General features: G+C 35.0%; 1 protein-coding gene across 3 annotated transcripts in view; it reads left to right on the top strand.

The window, feature by feature from the left end:
• The first annotated feature begins 6,258 nt into the window (after positions 1 to 6,258).
• ACVR1C (activin A receptor type 1C) overlaps positions 6,259 to 16,818 on the top strand; it is a 38,753-nt gene continuing 28,193 nt past the window's right edge. For 2 of the 3 annotated variants that reach the window (XM_061200462.1, XM_061200453.1), the window contains exon 1: positions 6,259 to 6,487. In XM_061200462.1, the coding sequence (XP_061056445.1) occupies positions 6,334 to 6,487 (154 nt within the window). In that variant the 5' untranslated portion in view covers positions 6,259 to 6,333. The remainder of the gene's footprint in view (positions 6,488 to 16,818) is intronic. The other variant, XM_061200442.1, reaches the window with a different exon arrangement.

Raw genomic sequence — 16,818 nt, 5'->3', positions numbered from 1 at the left:
CATTCAGTAGGTATTCTGTAAGAGTTGTTCCACATGTAGATGTATTTTTGATGTATTTGTGGGGAGGAAGGTGATCTGCACATCTTACTCCTCTGCCATCTTGAAGGTCCTCTGCCCATATTTTATTAAAGCTACTTTCTTTTTCTATTCTATTTTTCCTTACCATTAAGAAAGGAAAATGTTTTGAAATGACCATATGACAAGAAAATAAAATTTTGAAAAGGAATAGAAAGGGTCAAAGAATTTCCATTGCCCTGTCTAGCTTTACTTCACAGGCAGTAGTGCCAGTTGTTCTGGCTCCTTTCCTGTTGCTGTCCTTTTCATATTCAGCACACTGATGTGCTTGAGTTGTTTTTTTTAACTCAGAAGTCTGCAAATGATGAAAGGCAGCAGGTCAAACCTGAGACAGTTTTCTGAATTAAAAAAATATTTTGCATTTTATGTCCTGCTCCCAAATTAGGGAAATTGAATCAACTGATTTCTGGAAAAGAGGAAAAGGTATGTGTCAGAAATTTATGTAAGGCACTGGCCAATAAATGTTTTAGCATATAGCCCCCAAATGTAGGAAACCAGTTTATTGAAAATAGTATCTAATTCAAAACAACTAATATTTCCCAACCAAATATTAGTAAGAATAGCACACAAACACAAGTGATACATTTGGTTCTTTTTTGTAGTCTTATGGTCTTTACATTTCTAGACACCAGGGTGTGCTTGCCACCACTTGTAAATATGGATGAACATTTATTTTCTGGTTGATTAGAAATATGCACAGTGCTTTCATGTGGGTAACAGATGTCTTGTGGGTAACAGATGTCTTGGCTTTTATAGACTAATTGGCAAAAAGGGCGAAGAAGAGGATAATTAAAAGGGTAGGAGGAGACACAAGAAAAGTGCAATCTTCCTTGTGGGGAAAATCTAATAGACCTCCTTATTACGGGTAATTACCTCCTTCTTCAACTTCATTTGCTATCCCTTTCCATATGACTCAAGCACAGTATAATGGAAAAGTATAAAATAAAGAAATGTAAGTCTGACCTGTTGTCTGCTAACAACCGGTTTTATCCTGTCATAGAATATTCTAGTGTAATTGACTCAATAACACAATTTTTTTAAAAAACAAAATATGAATGCATGTCTCATCTCTAATGGCAACCTGTGTTTTAATTGGTAACACTAGGGATCTATGTTCAGTCTTGCATTTTTCATTTCCCACCAATCCACTATGTGCAAGACTGAATATGTTTGTAAGTTGTGTATTAGATATACATCTTAGGTTCGTTTTAGCTTGCTGTTTGTTCTCTGTCAGTGCTACAGTACAGCCAATTGACTTGGAATAAATGAGGACATTTAGCAATTGTTTGAAGCCATTATCATCAACAAATTGTCAGTTTTGTCAATGTTTTCCATCATGCAAGATTTAAAGTAAATGTGTCACTTACTATGTCTTAACTGTATCACTTTGGTCTGTATTATTCTTCTGATTGGTACCTTTTACTTTAAATTGAAGGAGATTTTTATAGCCTGTTAAACATTCAGTGAGAATCCACATTATTCCTTGATAAGAACTATTATGTAATCATTTTTATAAGGAGCTAGTAATACTTCCAAGAGAAATTATCAGATTATGTACTTAGAAACTTACACTTAATACAAAACTTAAACAAACTGAAAGGTAAGGTTATTTATACTAGATGTAAGGCACAGGATATTGACTTTTATTTGACCACTTGTCTCCTCAGAAAATATATAGGTAGAATTTGTTTAAAAAGATAATTAGGACAATAAAGATCAAAATATCAATTGCCCATTGTTAAGTAATTATTAATTTCTTTTTGCTGTATTAGAATTAAATTTTATTCTAAAAATAAAATATTTTCTTGTATATAAAATATAAATTTTATAATAAGTTATATTTTATTCACCATTGCTAGAAACTGGTGAGGTGGGAGGATGGTTTCTGTACCCATCTTTTTTTTTTTAAATATCAGCTTTGGTAGGATAGAGACAGCATTGTTTGAGTAGTCTGATGACTGCCACATAAATTCAGTCACTTGATCTTTTTGAGCCTCATTTCATTATCTGTAAAATGGAGAGAGTGGCAACTAATTCCCACAGTTGCACTGGGAATTATACGCAACGATAAGCACACATGAAACTAACATATGTTTAGTTATTGAGTACTTTATGGTTGTCTCCACTCATTGGACCCATATCCCTTAGTTACTTGCCTTGATTTCCAGGCTAGGCTTCTCATGGAAATAGAAAATTCAAGGAGACTCTGATGAAGAGTCTAGTAACAAATGGTTTGAGACTATGTGTCAGGAGAGTTATTCTTCCCGACTTCAGCCCCTTAAAATATGAGACTGAAGAATAACCACAGTGGGGTAGGTTTTTTAATTGTAAAAGAGTTTTCCATATTTTGTAATTGTAAATTTCCATAAGTTGTAAATTCATAAAATTGTAAAATGTTGGCACTCTATGAGACTTCAGGGTTTCTAGACCCACTGCCCCTCTCCTGGTTAATTTCCCATTTTTCAGAGGAAGGCACTGAAGCCCTATAAGGTTAAATATCTTCTCCAAAGTCAATCAACAAGTGAGTGACAGAGCCAGGACTGGAAACTTGGTCTTTTCCTGAAATCTTTATCTGTACTATCACAAGACCACCCTTCTTTGTGACCACTGGGGATCTAGCCTGTACCATTAAAAGAATAAGAGCATTCAACTCACTCAGCCGTGCAGAAAGAGATGCATTTCTTTGTTATGCTTTTTATTTTTTATTTTTATTCTTTATTGGAGTATAATTGCTTTACAACGTTGTGTCAGTTTCTGCTGTACAATGAAGTGAATCAGCTATATGTATACCTATATCCCCTCCTTCTTGGACCTCCCTCCCACCACCTCCCCCATCCCACCCATCTAGGTCGTCACAGAGCACCAAGCTGAGCTTCCTGTTCTTTATAGCATGTTCCTGTTAGCTATCTGTTTTATGTATGGTAGTGTATATATGTCAATCCTAATCTCCCAATTTGTCCCACCCTCCCCTTCCCCCACTGTGTCCACATGTCCATTCTCTACGTCTACGTCTCTATTCCCGCCCTGCAAATAGGTTCATCTGTACCATTTTTCTAGATTCCACATATATGCATTAATATCTGGTATTTGTTTTTCTCTTTCTGGCTTACTTCACTGTATGACAGACTCTAGGTCCATCCACATCTCTACAAATGACCCAATTTCGTTCCTTCTTATGGCTGAGTAATATTCCATTGTATATATGTACCACATCTTCTTTATCCATTCATCTGTCATTGGACATTTAGGTTGTTTCCATGTCCTGGCTATTGTAAATAGTGCTGCAATGAACATTGGGTACATGTGTCCTTTTGAATTATGGTTTTCTCAGGGTATATGCCCAGTAGTGGGATTGCTGGGTCATATGGTAGTTCTATTTTTAGTTTTTTAAGGAACCTCCGTACTCTTCTCCATAGTGGCTGTATCAATTTACATTCCCACCAACAGTGCAAAAGGGTTCCCTTTTCTCCACACCCTCTCCATCATTTATTGTTTGTAGATTTTTTGATGATGGCCATTCTGACCCGTGTGAGGTGATACCTTATTGTAGTTTTGATTTGCATTTCTCTAACAATTAGTGATATTGAGCATCTTTTCATGTGCCTCTTGGCCAACTGTATGTCTTCTTTGGTGAAATGTCTATTTAGGTCTTCCGCCCATTTTTTAATTGGGTTGTTTGTTTTTTTGATATTGAGCTCCATGAGCTGTTTGTATATTTTGGAGATTAATCCTTTGTCCATTGCTTCATTTGCAAATATTTTCTCCCATTCTGAGGGTTGTCTTTTCATCTTGTTTATGGTTTCCTTTGCTGTGCAAAAGCTTTTAAGTTTCATTAGGTCCCATTTGTTTATTTTTGTTTCTATTTTCATTCCTCTAGGAGGTGGGTCAAAAAAGATCTTGCTGTGGTTTATGTCAAAGAGTGTTTTTCCTATGTTTTCCTCTAAGAGTTTTAAGCCCAGAGATAAACCCACACACCTATGGTCACCTAATTTATGACAAAGGAAGCAAGAATATACAATGGAGAAAGGACAGCCTCTTCAATAAGTGGCGCTGGGAAAACTGGACAGCTACATATAAAAGAATGAAATTAGAACACTAGCTAACACCATACACAAAAATAAGCTCAAAATGGATTAAAGACCTAAATTTAAGACTGGACACTGTAAAACTCTTAGGGGAAAACATAGGAAAAACACTCTTTGTTATGCTTTTTAAATGGTCTGTGCACATTAGTTCATTCAGTCTTTCTTTATGGATTACAAATGTATTTTGATTGTTTCATAGGACCACCAGCTTTAACTCCTCCAGTAAAAGAAGACAGAGTCACTAATATTTACATAGTAATTCCTGTGAACCAGGCATTATTCTTAGGACTTTATGTAGATTAACTATTTTATTCTCCATAATGACACCGTGAGGAGGTATATCTCACCTTTCATATAAGGGTGTGGAAACACAGAGGAGCCAAGTAATAGCCAAGATTATTACCAGGATTTGAAGGCTTTGGTCAGATTTGAATCAGAAGATGCTAGAGAGAGGGAGATTCCACTGTCAGAAGATGCCTGGGTGGATGGATCTTTATTATATGAGCTCTCTTTTATGCAAGGAGAGTGACTTAAAACATTTCCAAATCATCTAGATTTTATATATCTAGCTCTACTGAGTCTCAATCAGAGTACATTATTAGGTTCTACCATAGCACATTCATATCAACAAAAGATTATATTTATTTATATTGATAACCAGTAGAATAAACAGAAGAGTAAGCTATTATGCTTGATCCAATGTTGATTAAAAAAATGGTATTTTATTTCATGATTGTAAGTCCCTTAGCATGTAGTAATAAAAATGTTTGTAGGGATGGTATTTTACTGTTCAAGAACAATTATCAAAAGAAGAGATAATTTCTATTGATCAATATGTGGTTTGTTCTTTCTTACACATGCAGTTATATAGGAATATTATCTATATTGCTTACATTGGTATTTGAAGTTGAGTATAAAAATGGCCATTTATGTATCAAATATTTTAGAGGTATAAAATCAGCTCCAATTTGAGTAATTAGCAATTTAAAGACTTTAATTTGAGAAAAAAATGATTGCATGGAAAAACGTTGGACATTCAGAAATTGCAGGGTGCTGTTACGATTTAACAAAACCTTCATTAAAGTAATGATACAAAAGGCTTATTCAGCATTGTTCTATTTAAAAATAATTTAAATAAAATTTGAATAAATTACTCACAACCACTGGACTATTCCAGTGGTTGACGTGATGACAGTTATTTAACGTCAGAACAGAAGTGCTCTACCACTTTGAACATGTGAGTTAACGTGGGGTGTGTGTGTATATGTGTGTGTGTGTTTATTAAGTAGGGAATGTTGAGAAAACTTGAGAAGGAAACAGATTAATTTAGCAAAGTCTAATTTTTGAAAGTTTTATTGATGCGAATATATTAAATTCTACGATTGATGTGTTTTGCTGTACTGAATAGATGTGTTCATTAAAGAAAATTGCCCAAAGGTCATGGTCTATGTTCAAATGACTCTCTTTCTGAAATGTATTCTTTAGTGAAGAGGGGGAAGTATAATGGCTCATCAATGCCTTAAAAGTAACTGTGACAATACAATAATGTTAAAGAATCACAGAATATAAATGTGAAGAGTCACACTATTTTTTAAAGCTGTAAATATCTATGGTTAGGTTTGTGTTTAGCACATTCACTTAACAGTTTAAAGGAGAAATTGTAAATGAACAGAATACACTGGACTGTTCAGTTACTCAGCTCCTGTAACAACACTTATGTTCTACAAGTGATGCTGGACAGCGCCCCTAGGTTGCTGTGTTACTGTATCCTAGCATTTCATAGGAGCTATTGATTTAGGAATGAGCTGGTTGAGCTTAAAAAGGAGGGATTTACACCATGGATGAGAAAATTGTTTCAAAATATAGTAGCAACTGAAGAAATTGCTTGTAAAAATATAAGCAATAGTAAATGATAATTGGGCAACCCTTTTGATAAAACACATTGCCGAGAGGGAGTAACAGCTTTAGCATGTGTGTCTATCTAGTACTATTTAAACCCCCTCTCAGTCTTCATAAAGATTGAATTTCTCTATTCAAGTATTATGAAATAAATTTGCATTATAGCTTCCTAAAGCTTTTTGCCTTACCTTTTCCAGGTTTGAAGTGTGTTTGTCTTTTGTGTGACTCTTCAAACTTTACCTGCCAAACAGAAGGAGCATGTTGGGCTTCCGTTATGTTAACCAACGGAAAGGAACAGGTGATCAAGTCCTGCGTCTCTCTCCCAGAATTAAATGCGCAAGTCTTCTGTCATAGTTCCAACAATGTTACCAAAACGGAATGCTGCTTCACAGATTTTTGCAACAACATAACTCTGCACCTTCCAACAGGTAAAGGGTTTATCTTTGTTCATGCCAAATTTAATTGTACTTTTGGAAAGTTATATACACATGATAGAAATCAAACTGTTTTATGTTTCTTTAAATAAGAAAATCTGTTTTACAGTTCTCTCTCTCCCTTTTTTTTTTTTTTGGTAAAATTCTCTAGAGCCTAGTTGAGGTTGATTTTTTAAAAATTGCACAAGACTGTCAAAACATTGACAACAGCATAACAATTTTGAAGAAATCTGTACACATGAGTTGTATATTTTGAAGTGATTAATGAACCTAAAGTAAAATATAAATTTTTATGGATTCTCTTAAAGGAAAGAAATTAAAATGTATACCAAGAAAAAAGAAGAGAAAAAAGAGGAAAACAAAAATAGTAGATTGCCAACTTTTATGGAGACAGAATCTTTTTTTCATGGGTAACTTCTGCATATCTTCTTTGCCCACACTCAAGTGAGAGCACTCATTAACAGAAAGACAGATAGAATGGAATTTGACCCTTCATTATTGTGCAAATATATTCTTGCCTTTCCCCCAATTTCATGGAGTTTTATCCTAATTTACAAGGTACAAAAATCTTAATCTGGCCTTTTATCAATAATCTGGAGTCTGAAATTTTGGGGGCTAGTAAGAGGCAAGTAATTCAAATTAAAAACTAATTTATGACATGAAAATGTCCTGCTTGTAGATCTTCTTTAGTACGTTAATATCTATACAGAAATACATATTCTTCCTCACAAATGAACATTTACATGTACTGTTATCCAATCTCAGATGTTCGTATATCACTATATTCTACCATAGTATTTTTAACCTATTATTATTATTATTTTTAATAAATTAACTGCTCTCCCCCTTTTTTACTGGAGAACATTTACTTTATGCAAAAACTTGACATTACTTCTACAAATGAAAAACCAGTTTACTTGCCATAAATAAAAGGTATCTAAGTAAATAAACAAACAAATGTACTGACTGCATTACAGTTAGGTATTTTGTATTTTCTTTTTGTTTAAAAGAGAAGACAGTGGTGTTAAAGACATACTAACATGAAATGAGTCCTTTTGATACATAATCAGAAAAACTAAGAGAACTAGAGGAGAAATTCTTGTGTGATTCAATGTTATTTAGTATCATGTTGGTTTACCACTCCAATTAATCTCAAGAACCCTTAAAAATCATTTCATGAACCACCCCTAATACTTGTCCCATTCTTTGGGAAACACTACTCTGAAGCATTATCCTATGTTACAACCTCAGAAGTCATACTTGGCATATTTCATCCCCCAAAGCTACTAGGAGTCTTAGATTTTAGACCACAGTTATTTTGTCTCAGATTCCATAGACTTCCTTGGTTTGATAGTGATCTGGTATCTATTCTGATAACAGAATTTTTCTTTCCTTATATCTTCTCCCCTGGTTTTGGTGGACCAGAGACCCTAAAATGAAGGTCCCCTATATTTGATGCTGGTCTTCCCATGACCAAGATCCAAAAGATTCAGGAGGGGAAGGAAAGTCTCCATATTAGGCTGTGGCAATGACCTCTTTAATGTGTCTTCTCAATAAAGAATTATCCATAAGACCATGTTCTGCCAGTCAGTATGGGTACAAGACAGTACTTTGACTGCAACAAAAAGTCTTGGAGGACAAAATGGTTCACACGCAGTTGGGCAAATTAAATGTGCTTAGCGCAGCTAGGATATGGGTCCTTCCCAGCCCAACTCTAAACTCTGCCTAACTACTGAGATGCCTATGTTCTACCTTCAAGTCCACTTGGGAACCAGACTTTCTTTTTAAAAAATCAATTTTATTGAGGTATAATTTAGATATAATGAAATGCACACATCTTAAGTGTACAGTTTGATGTGTCTTGGCACATACATTTATGTAACTGCCACAACATTTCCATTACCTCAAAATGTTCTCAATCGCCGCTTTCACCAGGGCCAGGAAACTGATCTATTTTCTAATAGCTGTAGATTAATTTTTACTGGAGTTTCACATAAAAGGAGTCCTATGGAATATATAATTTTGCACTTGGCTTCTTTCACTCAGCATGTTTTTGAGATTTATTCATGAAGTTGGGTGTATCAGCAGCTTGTTTCCTTTTTACTGCTGGGTAATATCCCACTGTATGTTTTGTTCTTTTTACGCTTTCATCCACAATGGGTATTCAGGTTGTTTTCATTTTGGGGCTGTTATTAACAAAGCTGCGATGAACAATTGAGTACAAGTCTTTGGAGATATGTTACCTTTCTCTTGAGAAAATACCTAAGAGTGGAATTGAATGGTCATATAATATCTATATGTTTAATTTATAAATCTAATCTCCCAAATAGTTTTCACACTGCTTATACCATTTTATATCCCCAACAGAAATGTATGATAGTTCCATTTGATCCATATTTTTGCCAGCATTTGGTATAATCAGTCTTTTCAATTTTGGCCATTCAAGTGATTGTATAGTGGTATTTCATTGTGGTTTTAATTTGCATTTCCCTAATGACTAATGATGATAACTTATTTTTTTCTTGCGCACATTGGACATTTGTGTTTCTTTCTTTATAAAGTGTCAAATATTTTGCATATTAAAAAAATTGGGTTATCTTCTTATGGTTGAATTTAAGAGTTCTTTATATATTCTGAATACAAGTCCTTTATCAGATATGTATATTTTGACTATTTTCTCTCATTCTGTGGATTGACATTTTGTTTCCTTGAAGGTGTCTTTTGCAGAGTAGAAGATCAAAATTTGATGAAGTATATTTTATCTTTTTAAAAATTATTAATGGTTCACATATTTCATGTCCTGAGAAGTATTTATCTATCCAAAGGTCATAAATATTTTCTTTTATGTTTTCTTGAAGAAATTTTAACATTTCAGCTTTTACATTTAGGTCTATGTTCAATTTAAATTTAATTTTTTGTTATTATTTGAGGTTAGGTGGAGTTTTATTTTTTCCACATGTATATGAAGTTGTTCCCAGCATCATTTGTGGAAAAATCTATCCTTTCAATTACTTTGACCCTTTGAATGAAAATAAAGTGACCATGTATATGTGGGTATATTTCTGGCCTCTATATGTCTATACTTATGTCACTATCAAACTTTCCTGATTATTGTAGCCTTATAGTAAGTATTAAAATCAGGTCGTATGACCCCCTCCAACTTTGTTCTTTTTCAAAATTGGTTTGGCTATTCTAAGTCCTTTGAATTTCCATTTAAATTTTGGAATCAGTTTGACAATTTTCACAAAAATATGATGATGAAATTTTTATTAGATTGAGTTGAATATGGATTATTTGGAGAAAATAGTCATGTTAATAATATTAACTCTTTTGATCCATGAACATAGTATGTTTTTCCATTTATTTAGTTTTTCTTCAGTTACTCTTAGTGTATTGTAGCTATCAGAAAACAGGTCTTATACATATTTCCTTGAATTTATCCCTAAGTATTGCATGTTTTTAGATGCTACTATAAATGGTAGTTTTAATATATCAATTTCTAAATGTTAACTGCCAGTATATGAAAATAAAATTAATTTTGTATATTGACTGTATATCCTGTAGGCTTGCAAAAATAACATATTAGTTCTAATAGCTTTTTAAAAAATTCTTTGGCATTTTCTACATACAGAATAATCTTATCTGTGAGTACAGACAGTTTTACATCTTCCATTCTGATCTCTACGCATTTTATTTCTTTTTCTTGTTTTTTTTGCACTGGCTAGGATCACTAATATGATGATGAGTAGGCGTGGTTAAAGATCCTTGCCTTTTTCCTGGTTCTAGGGGGAGTGCACTCACTCTTTTACCGTTAAGTATGAAGGTTTTTTTGTAGATCCCTGTTATCAACTGAGGAAATTTGCTTTTATTGCTAGTTTAGGGAAAGTCTTTTTTAATTAATTTATTTTATTTTTATTTTTGGCTGTGTTGGGTCTTCGTTTCTGCGTGAGGGCTTTCTCTAGTTGTGGCAAGCGGGGGCCACTCTTCATCGCAGTGTGCGGGCCTCTCACTATCGTGGCCTCTCTTGTTGCAGAGCACAGGCTTCAGACGCACAGGCTCAGTAGTTGTGGCTCACGGGCTTAGTTACTCTGCGGCATGTGGGATCTTCCCAGATCAGGGCTTGAACCCGTGTCCCCTGCATTGGCAGGCAGACTCTCAACCACTGCACCACCAGGGAAGCCCAGGAAAGTCTTTTTTAAAATCATGAATGAATATTAACATTTTTCAAGTATTTTCATGGATTTATTGAGAATATAACATGACTTTTCTTCTTTAGTCTACTGATATGATGGATTATCTTAATTGGCTTTCAAAGATTACTTATAACAGGGAAGGTATGTATTATCTAGCCAGTTAATTAATATGTCTACAAAAAATGCTATGTGACATTTAATTGATATCAAATTTCTTTACATAAACTAAAAATTTGTTTCTTTTAGTGACATGGGTATGGTAAATTGACATTGAATTGAGTAAGATTGCATGTGCAGTCATCTTGTGTTAGGTTGTTCTCTCTGTGAGGCAGCACTGAATGGTTATTAGCTGTGTTTGGAACAGCAGCTGTTGGAGAGGAGTTGGGAACCTCTAGGCTGAGCTGTGATACAGCCAGTGCCAAGAACTCTGCTGTTTTTGTGTCATCAGGTGAGTGTGATTGATATCCCCTGCTCTGCCTAGTAGGAATTTATCAATTTCAAATGTGATCACATGTATATGAAATATATAAAAGCACTCTGAAAAGTAAACAGTGTGATATTTCCACAGTACTTAATACTCTGCATCACATTCATGGGTAAAATGGTAGAAGAAAAGGTTGAGAGGTGACCAGAACAGGTTGGAGAAACTCTGGGACTTCCCTTTTCAGTTCCAGCTGAAAGCTAAGTGGATCCTTGCCTCTTGGCTCTTTCATTCATCACCCCAGACTGTGGTGTCATTTCTGGATAACTGACTTCATGTAGGTACAGTAACCCACTCTTGTCATGTTTCAGCTGGCTCTTTTCTGTCCTTAGGTCCTGTTTGTGATGATTGGGCTCTTGCTTTGTTTCTTTGTGACAAACTTCCTACCTTGAATACATCTCGTGACTTTTTTCTCCCCCCTTCCTCTCCCTGATGGTGTCCTAGTAACTCAGCAACTGGAGATCTGTAGGCACAAACTCTTGCCCTCCTAAAAATCCTCTTAAGTGTTTGATTCTAATTCTTAAAACCTTAGACTAGTGGCTTTCGTACAGCTTTCCATTGTGACACACAGAAAGAAACACATTTTATATAATTTCCCCCAACCCACATGCACACACATCTGAAACAAGAATTTCACAAAATATTCTTACCCATAAAATGTACAAGGTAGTTTGTGCTCTTTCATTAAGTAAAAATGCTGATCAGACCCCATAAGTTGTTTACATATTTACAGTTTAAGAGAGACTGCTTTAGTTGATATTTAAAATGTGGTAATTTTAAATGCAGCAAGGACATTTATTATTTTAATTAACTAGTTCAACAAACTATTAAGAATCTGGTTACTATTTTAATTTACAATGTTTTTCTTTTAAATGGCCTTTTAAAACCTTCTTACCCATTCATTTATAATACTAAATTGGATTAAAGTTGAATTAATTCAGATCATTGTAAGCAAGATTTGATTTAGATCACATTAAATTTGATCACTTGCCCTTAAAAAAAGTACTTCCTTGTTTGACATTGCATGTGGGTTTAATTTTCAGGAGTTAATTTTTTTGATAGAAGTAATTTTATAGTTTAGTAGAAATGTAACATCAGAAAAATTGCTCGTTTCCCTGAAGCTTATTGTAGTAGATATCTTTGATGTCACTGGAGTGACCTTCCAAGTTCAATTATTATCACAAATATTTAGAGGGCTTTTTTCTAAGTAAACTTGAAAGGCAACAACCATTTCCAAAAACAGGCATGTATTTGACTAGTGCTTGGAGCTCATGTCTCTACTAATAGTAAATATGTTATTATTTTCATTATATGAACATACCGAATATTTAAATATTACAATTAAATATAGGCTATGCAAATCAGTTAAGCAAGAGAAACATATATATTGTATGTAGTGTAACCTAATTTCTTATTACTGTTTATTTTTAGACCAGATAAAAATAGCTCTTTTAAACTCCAAAAATATCTGCCCACCTTTCTGGATTCTACTTACCTTGCCCTGACTCCAGTGACTTTAGATCTAGTACTCTCAGGCTTCAGTAAATTTCCTGCACAGTAACTCATGCAGATTGACCACTCACAGCTTCCTCTGAAATTAGGATAGAAGCCACTTTGGTGGGAAAAATTCACCTCAAAAATAAATGATGTATTCTTAGCTCTTCAAGAGCATTTCTATTTCAATAAAAAAAGACTTATTTACCCAAATTAGTGCATACTTTTGGGGTGGAGAATTGGGAGGGGGATTGTTTTCAGGGTAAACAAACAAATAATAAGTGAAAAAGTTCCATTCTTTTGGAAAATGTTCCAAAAGATGTTTAGGGTGTGTGTCCCTATAATGGGTTCTTTCTGTGAACCCTCTAATAAGTTCTCACAGTTTCTTTACTGATTTTGTGTAAGTTGGGCCTTCTGTATCTATTCTTCAAGCTTCTTAAACTGTTTTCCCTATATTTTCTAATATTTGAGTCTCTGATAATTAATTAATACTATCTACAGCTTCTATGAGTTTGAATCTGCTGACTCATATTCTGGGTGGCTACTTTCCTTGCATGTTTTGTAATTTTTGATTGTGAGTTCATGTTTTGAGAATCATATCTGGAGGAAACTTTTGATGCCTGTATTTAAAATATGTTCCTCCAGAGGAGATTTATATTAGCTACTGCCAGGTATCTGGAAGTGCTACCAACTCCAGCCCATTCAGTGTTTTGATTAGGTTTTTTTTGGCCAACATATAGCATGAATTCTGGCTCTAAGCCTGCCTATATGGATGCACACTTATGGTGAGGACCTCTCAGAGAGAGTTTTTTTTTTTTTTTTTCTCTACCCAAAGTCAAGGTTGAGACAGACAAATAGATGAATATACACCCTGTCTCTCTCTGCAGAAGTTTTCTATTTTGTTTTATTTTCAATGTAATGCTATTCATATTTGACTGATTTATACCAGGATCTCTGATCTGACCTTTCACAATTTCAGGAACCATGTTTTATTTCCTGATCTTGTGATACCATCTGATAAACTAAGCACTTAACTACCAAGAACTGGCAGATGCCTCCAGGGTAAATGGCAGTCCCTGTGCTCAGATACCTCCTTGGATTTGCATTTTATTTTTGGCTGCTGAACAATTCATTTATTTTCCTACCAGGTTAATCATATAATAGAAAAAAGAGTTTTTCATTTATATTTTGTTCAGCATTTTTGTGTGTGCTGTACTAAGAAGGGCTCTGTGGACATCTAAAGTGTAACTTGGCAGAAGTGGAAACTCCAGGATGGTTTATTTTTGAAATGATGCTGGCATAATTATCTATCCATCTGGAAGAAAACAGGGCTGTACCACAGTGTCATACCATATACAAAAATAAATTACAGCTTGATTAAATATCTAATTGTGAAACATAAAACAATTTAAATGTCAGAGGAAAATTTAGGGAAAAAAAGGATTTTTATGACTTTACAGTATGGAAGCTGTTTTTAAGTAAGACAGGAAATCCAATTGCTATAAAAGGAAAAGACAGATATAATTGACTACATGCAAACTAAAATAAAAATGAATAATAAAAGATAACATAAATAAAACCAAGATAAGTGAAATATGGGATAGAAATATTTGTAGCACATATGACTGGAAAAAAAATAACTATTTAAAAGATAAAGAGCCTCTGTGTATATGTGTGTGTGCATGTGCACATGCCTGTGTACATGGCAAGGGAGAGAGTGGAAAGAGAGAGAAGGAGAAGGGGTGCTAAATGAAAAAATGGGCAAAAAACACACATGGAAATTTTACAGAAGAGAATCTTCAAAGTCAAGTATTGAAAAGATGTTCAACAAAACTAATAGCTGGGGAGATGCAAATTAAAACTACTATTTTTTTCCACCCACTGGATTGGTAAAAGGTAAAGGAGGATGTTTTCAACTAAAAGTATCAGAAACTTAGATAATATCTTAACCTGTGAGGGAGTTCACAGCCTCAGCATGACAAGAAATCTGGAAGTAGGTTCTTTCTATGATTTGTTAACAAAGAGACTCAGCAGTGTCAACAGCCTACTTCCAGTTTTCTTTTTTTGTGAATTGGTGAACACCGTTATTGTTTAAGACATTATTAGCTAACTTTCTGATACTCTTATCTGGTACATTTTTTTCCTCATGTGTATCTGCTTTTTCTAACAAGGGAAATGTTGGGTTTTGCTATTAGCAATCTCAAGATTCAGGGAAGACAAAAGTAAAAAAACATGATTTGCTCAAATTGGGTCGTCTAATAGAAACTGCCATGTTTAGTAGAATTATCAAAGGTCTCTTTCCTTATTGCAAGTTTAAACCAGACATAAATACATCTCCTTCCAACCCCAGGGAGGAGGCTTGGGTTTATTACTAAGCAGAGCAGGGGAAAAAAAGAAATAATGAAAAGCAACAACTTTAAAACAAATGAAAAACCTTATTCTTGAGAAGCTGTGGACATAGCATAGCCATCACATGGATTTTAAACCTGAGTTTCCATTGTCTGAGTGGTACTCTCCAGAAGAAAAACTTTTTTAAAGTATACCCAGACTAATAGTGTCCCCAGTTGCCTGCCAGAAGAAAGTTCAAACTCTCTGGAGAAAGGCACTTTAATATTAGGTCTCAAAGAGACACAACAAACACTTTTTCAAGGACATGAGAAGTACATAATGAAGATCAAGCACTCCAAGCTTACAGGGGTTCAAAACAGCATGAGCATGAGCCAGTAGAAGAGAGCACAAATTTCATATATTGGAATTATCAGACAATAATTATAGAGTAGCTATTCTATGTTTAAAGAAACAAAAGGCAAATTTGAAAACATTTGTTAGAGAATAGGAAATTATAAAAAATGACCTAGCAGATTTGAACAATATTGAAGAAAACTTTTTAAAATTAAAGATACAATAACAAAAATTAGAAACTTAATGTATAGGTTTAATAACAATTCATATAACAACAACTGAAGAGAGAATTAGGGATCTGAAATACGGGTCTGAAGAAACTATTTTGTATTCAGTAATAAAGAAAATACATAATGGAAAATATGAAAGAGAGGGTGACAAATAGAGGAAAGTATAAGAAGGTTTGCTATGTGCTTTTACATATACCATGCATATACACTAATAAAAATGTTGACATATTACTAGCAGGCAAAATTAACTTCAATGAAAAAAAAATTACTAGAGTTAAAAAGTTCACTTTTTAATGACTAAAGTTTCAATTTACCAGGGATTCTTTTTTTTTTTTTAATTTATTTTTGGCTGCATCGGGTCTTAGTTTCGGTATGCAGGATCTTCGTTAAGGCATACAGGATCTTTCGTTGTGGTGCGTGGGCTCCTCACTGTGGCACACAGTCTTCTCTCTAGTTGTGGCGTGCGGGTTTTCTCTTCTCTAGTTGTGGCGCATGGGCTCCGTGGCACAAGGGTTCCAGAGTGTGTGGGCTCTGTAGTTTGCGGCACGCAGGCTCTCTAGTTGAGGTGTGCGAGCTCAGTAGTTGTGGCACGCGGGCTTAGTTGCCCCACAGCATGTGGGATCTTAGTTCCCTCACCAGGGATCAAACCTGTGTCCCCTGCATTGCAAGGCAGATTCTTTACCACTGGACCACCAGGGAAAGTCCCTACCAGGGATTCTTAATAAATTTAAATTTCTGTGTACTTAAGAATATGGTCTCAGACTTTCCTGGTGGCACAGTGGTTAAAAATACACCTGCCAATGCAGGGGACACAGGTTTGATCCCTGGTCCAGGAAGACCCCACATGCCGCGGAGCAACAAAGCCCGTGCGCCACAGCTACTGAACCTGCACTCTAGAGCCTGTGAGCCACAACTACTGAGCCCATGCGCCGCAACTACTGAAGCCCGCATGATCTAGGGCCCGCGTGCCACAACTACTGAGCCTGCGTGCTGCAACTACTGAAGCCCATGTGCCTAGAGCCCATGCTCTGCAACAAGAGAAACCACCACAATGAGAAGCCTGTGCACCGCGAGGAAGAGTAGTCCCCGCTCGCCACAACTAGAGAAAGCCCGTGTGCAGCAACGAAGACCCAATGCAGCCAAAAAAAAAAAAAAAAAAGGAATATGGCCTCAAAAATAAAGAAAATATTTACAGATCTATAAGGAGAAATATAGAAGTCTATGATCTCAGAAGGAGATTCACCA

The sequence above is a fragment of the Eubalaena glacialis genome, chromosome 1 (genome assembly GCF_028564815.1).
Source record: "Eubalaena glacialis isolate mEubGla1 chromosome 1, mEubGla1.1.hap2.+ XY, whole genome shotgun sequence".
NCBI classification, from domain to species: Eukaryota; Metazoa; Chordata; class Mammalia; order Artiodactyla; family Balaenidae; genus Eubalaena; species Eubalaena glacialis.
This window is presented reverse-complemented; position numbering and strand designations above follow the sequence as displayed.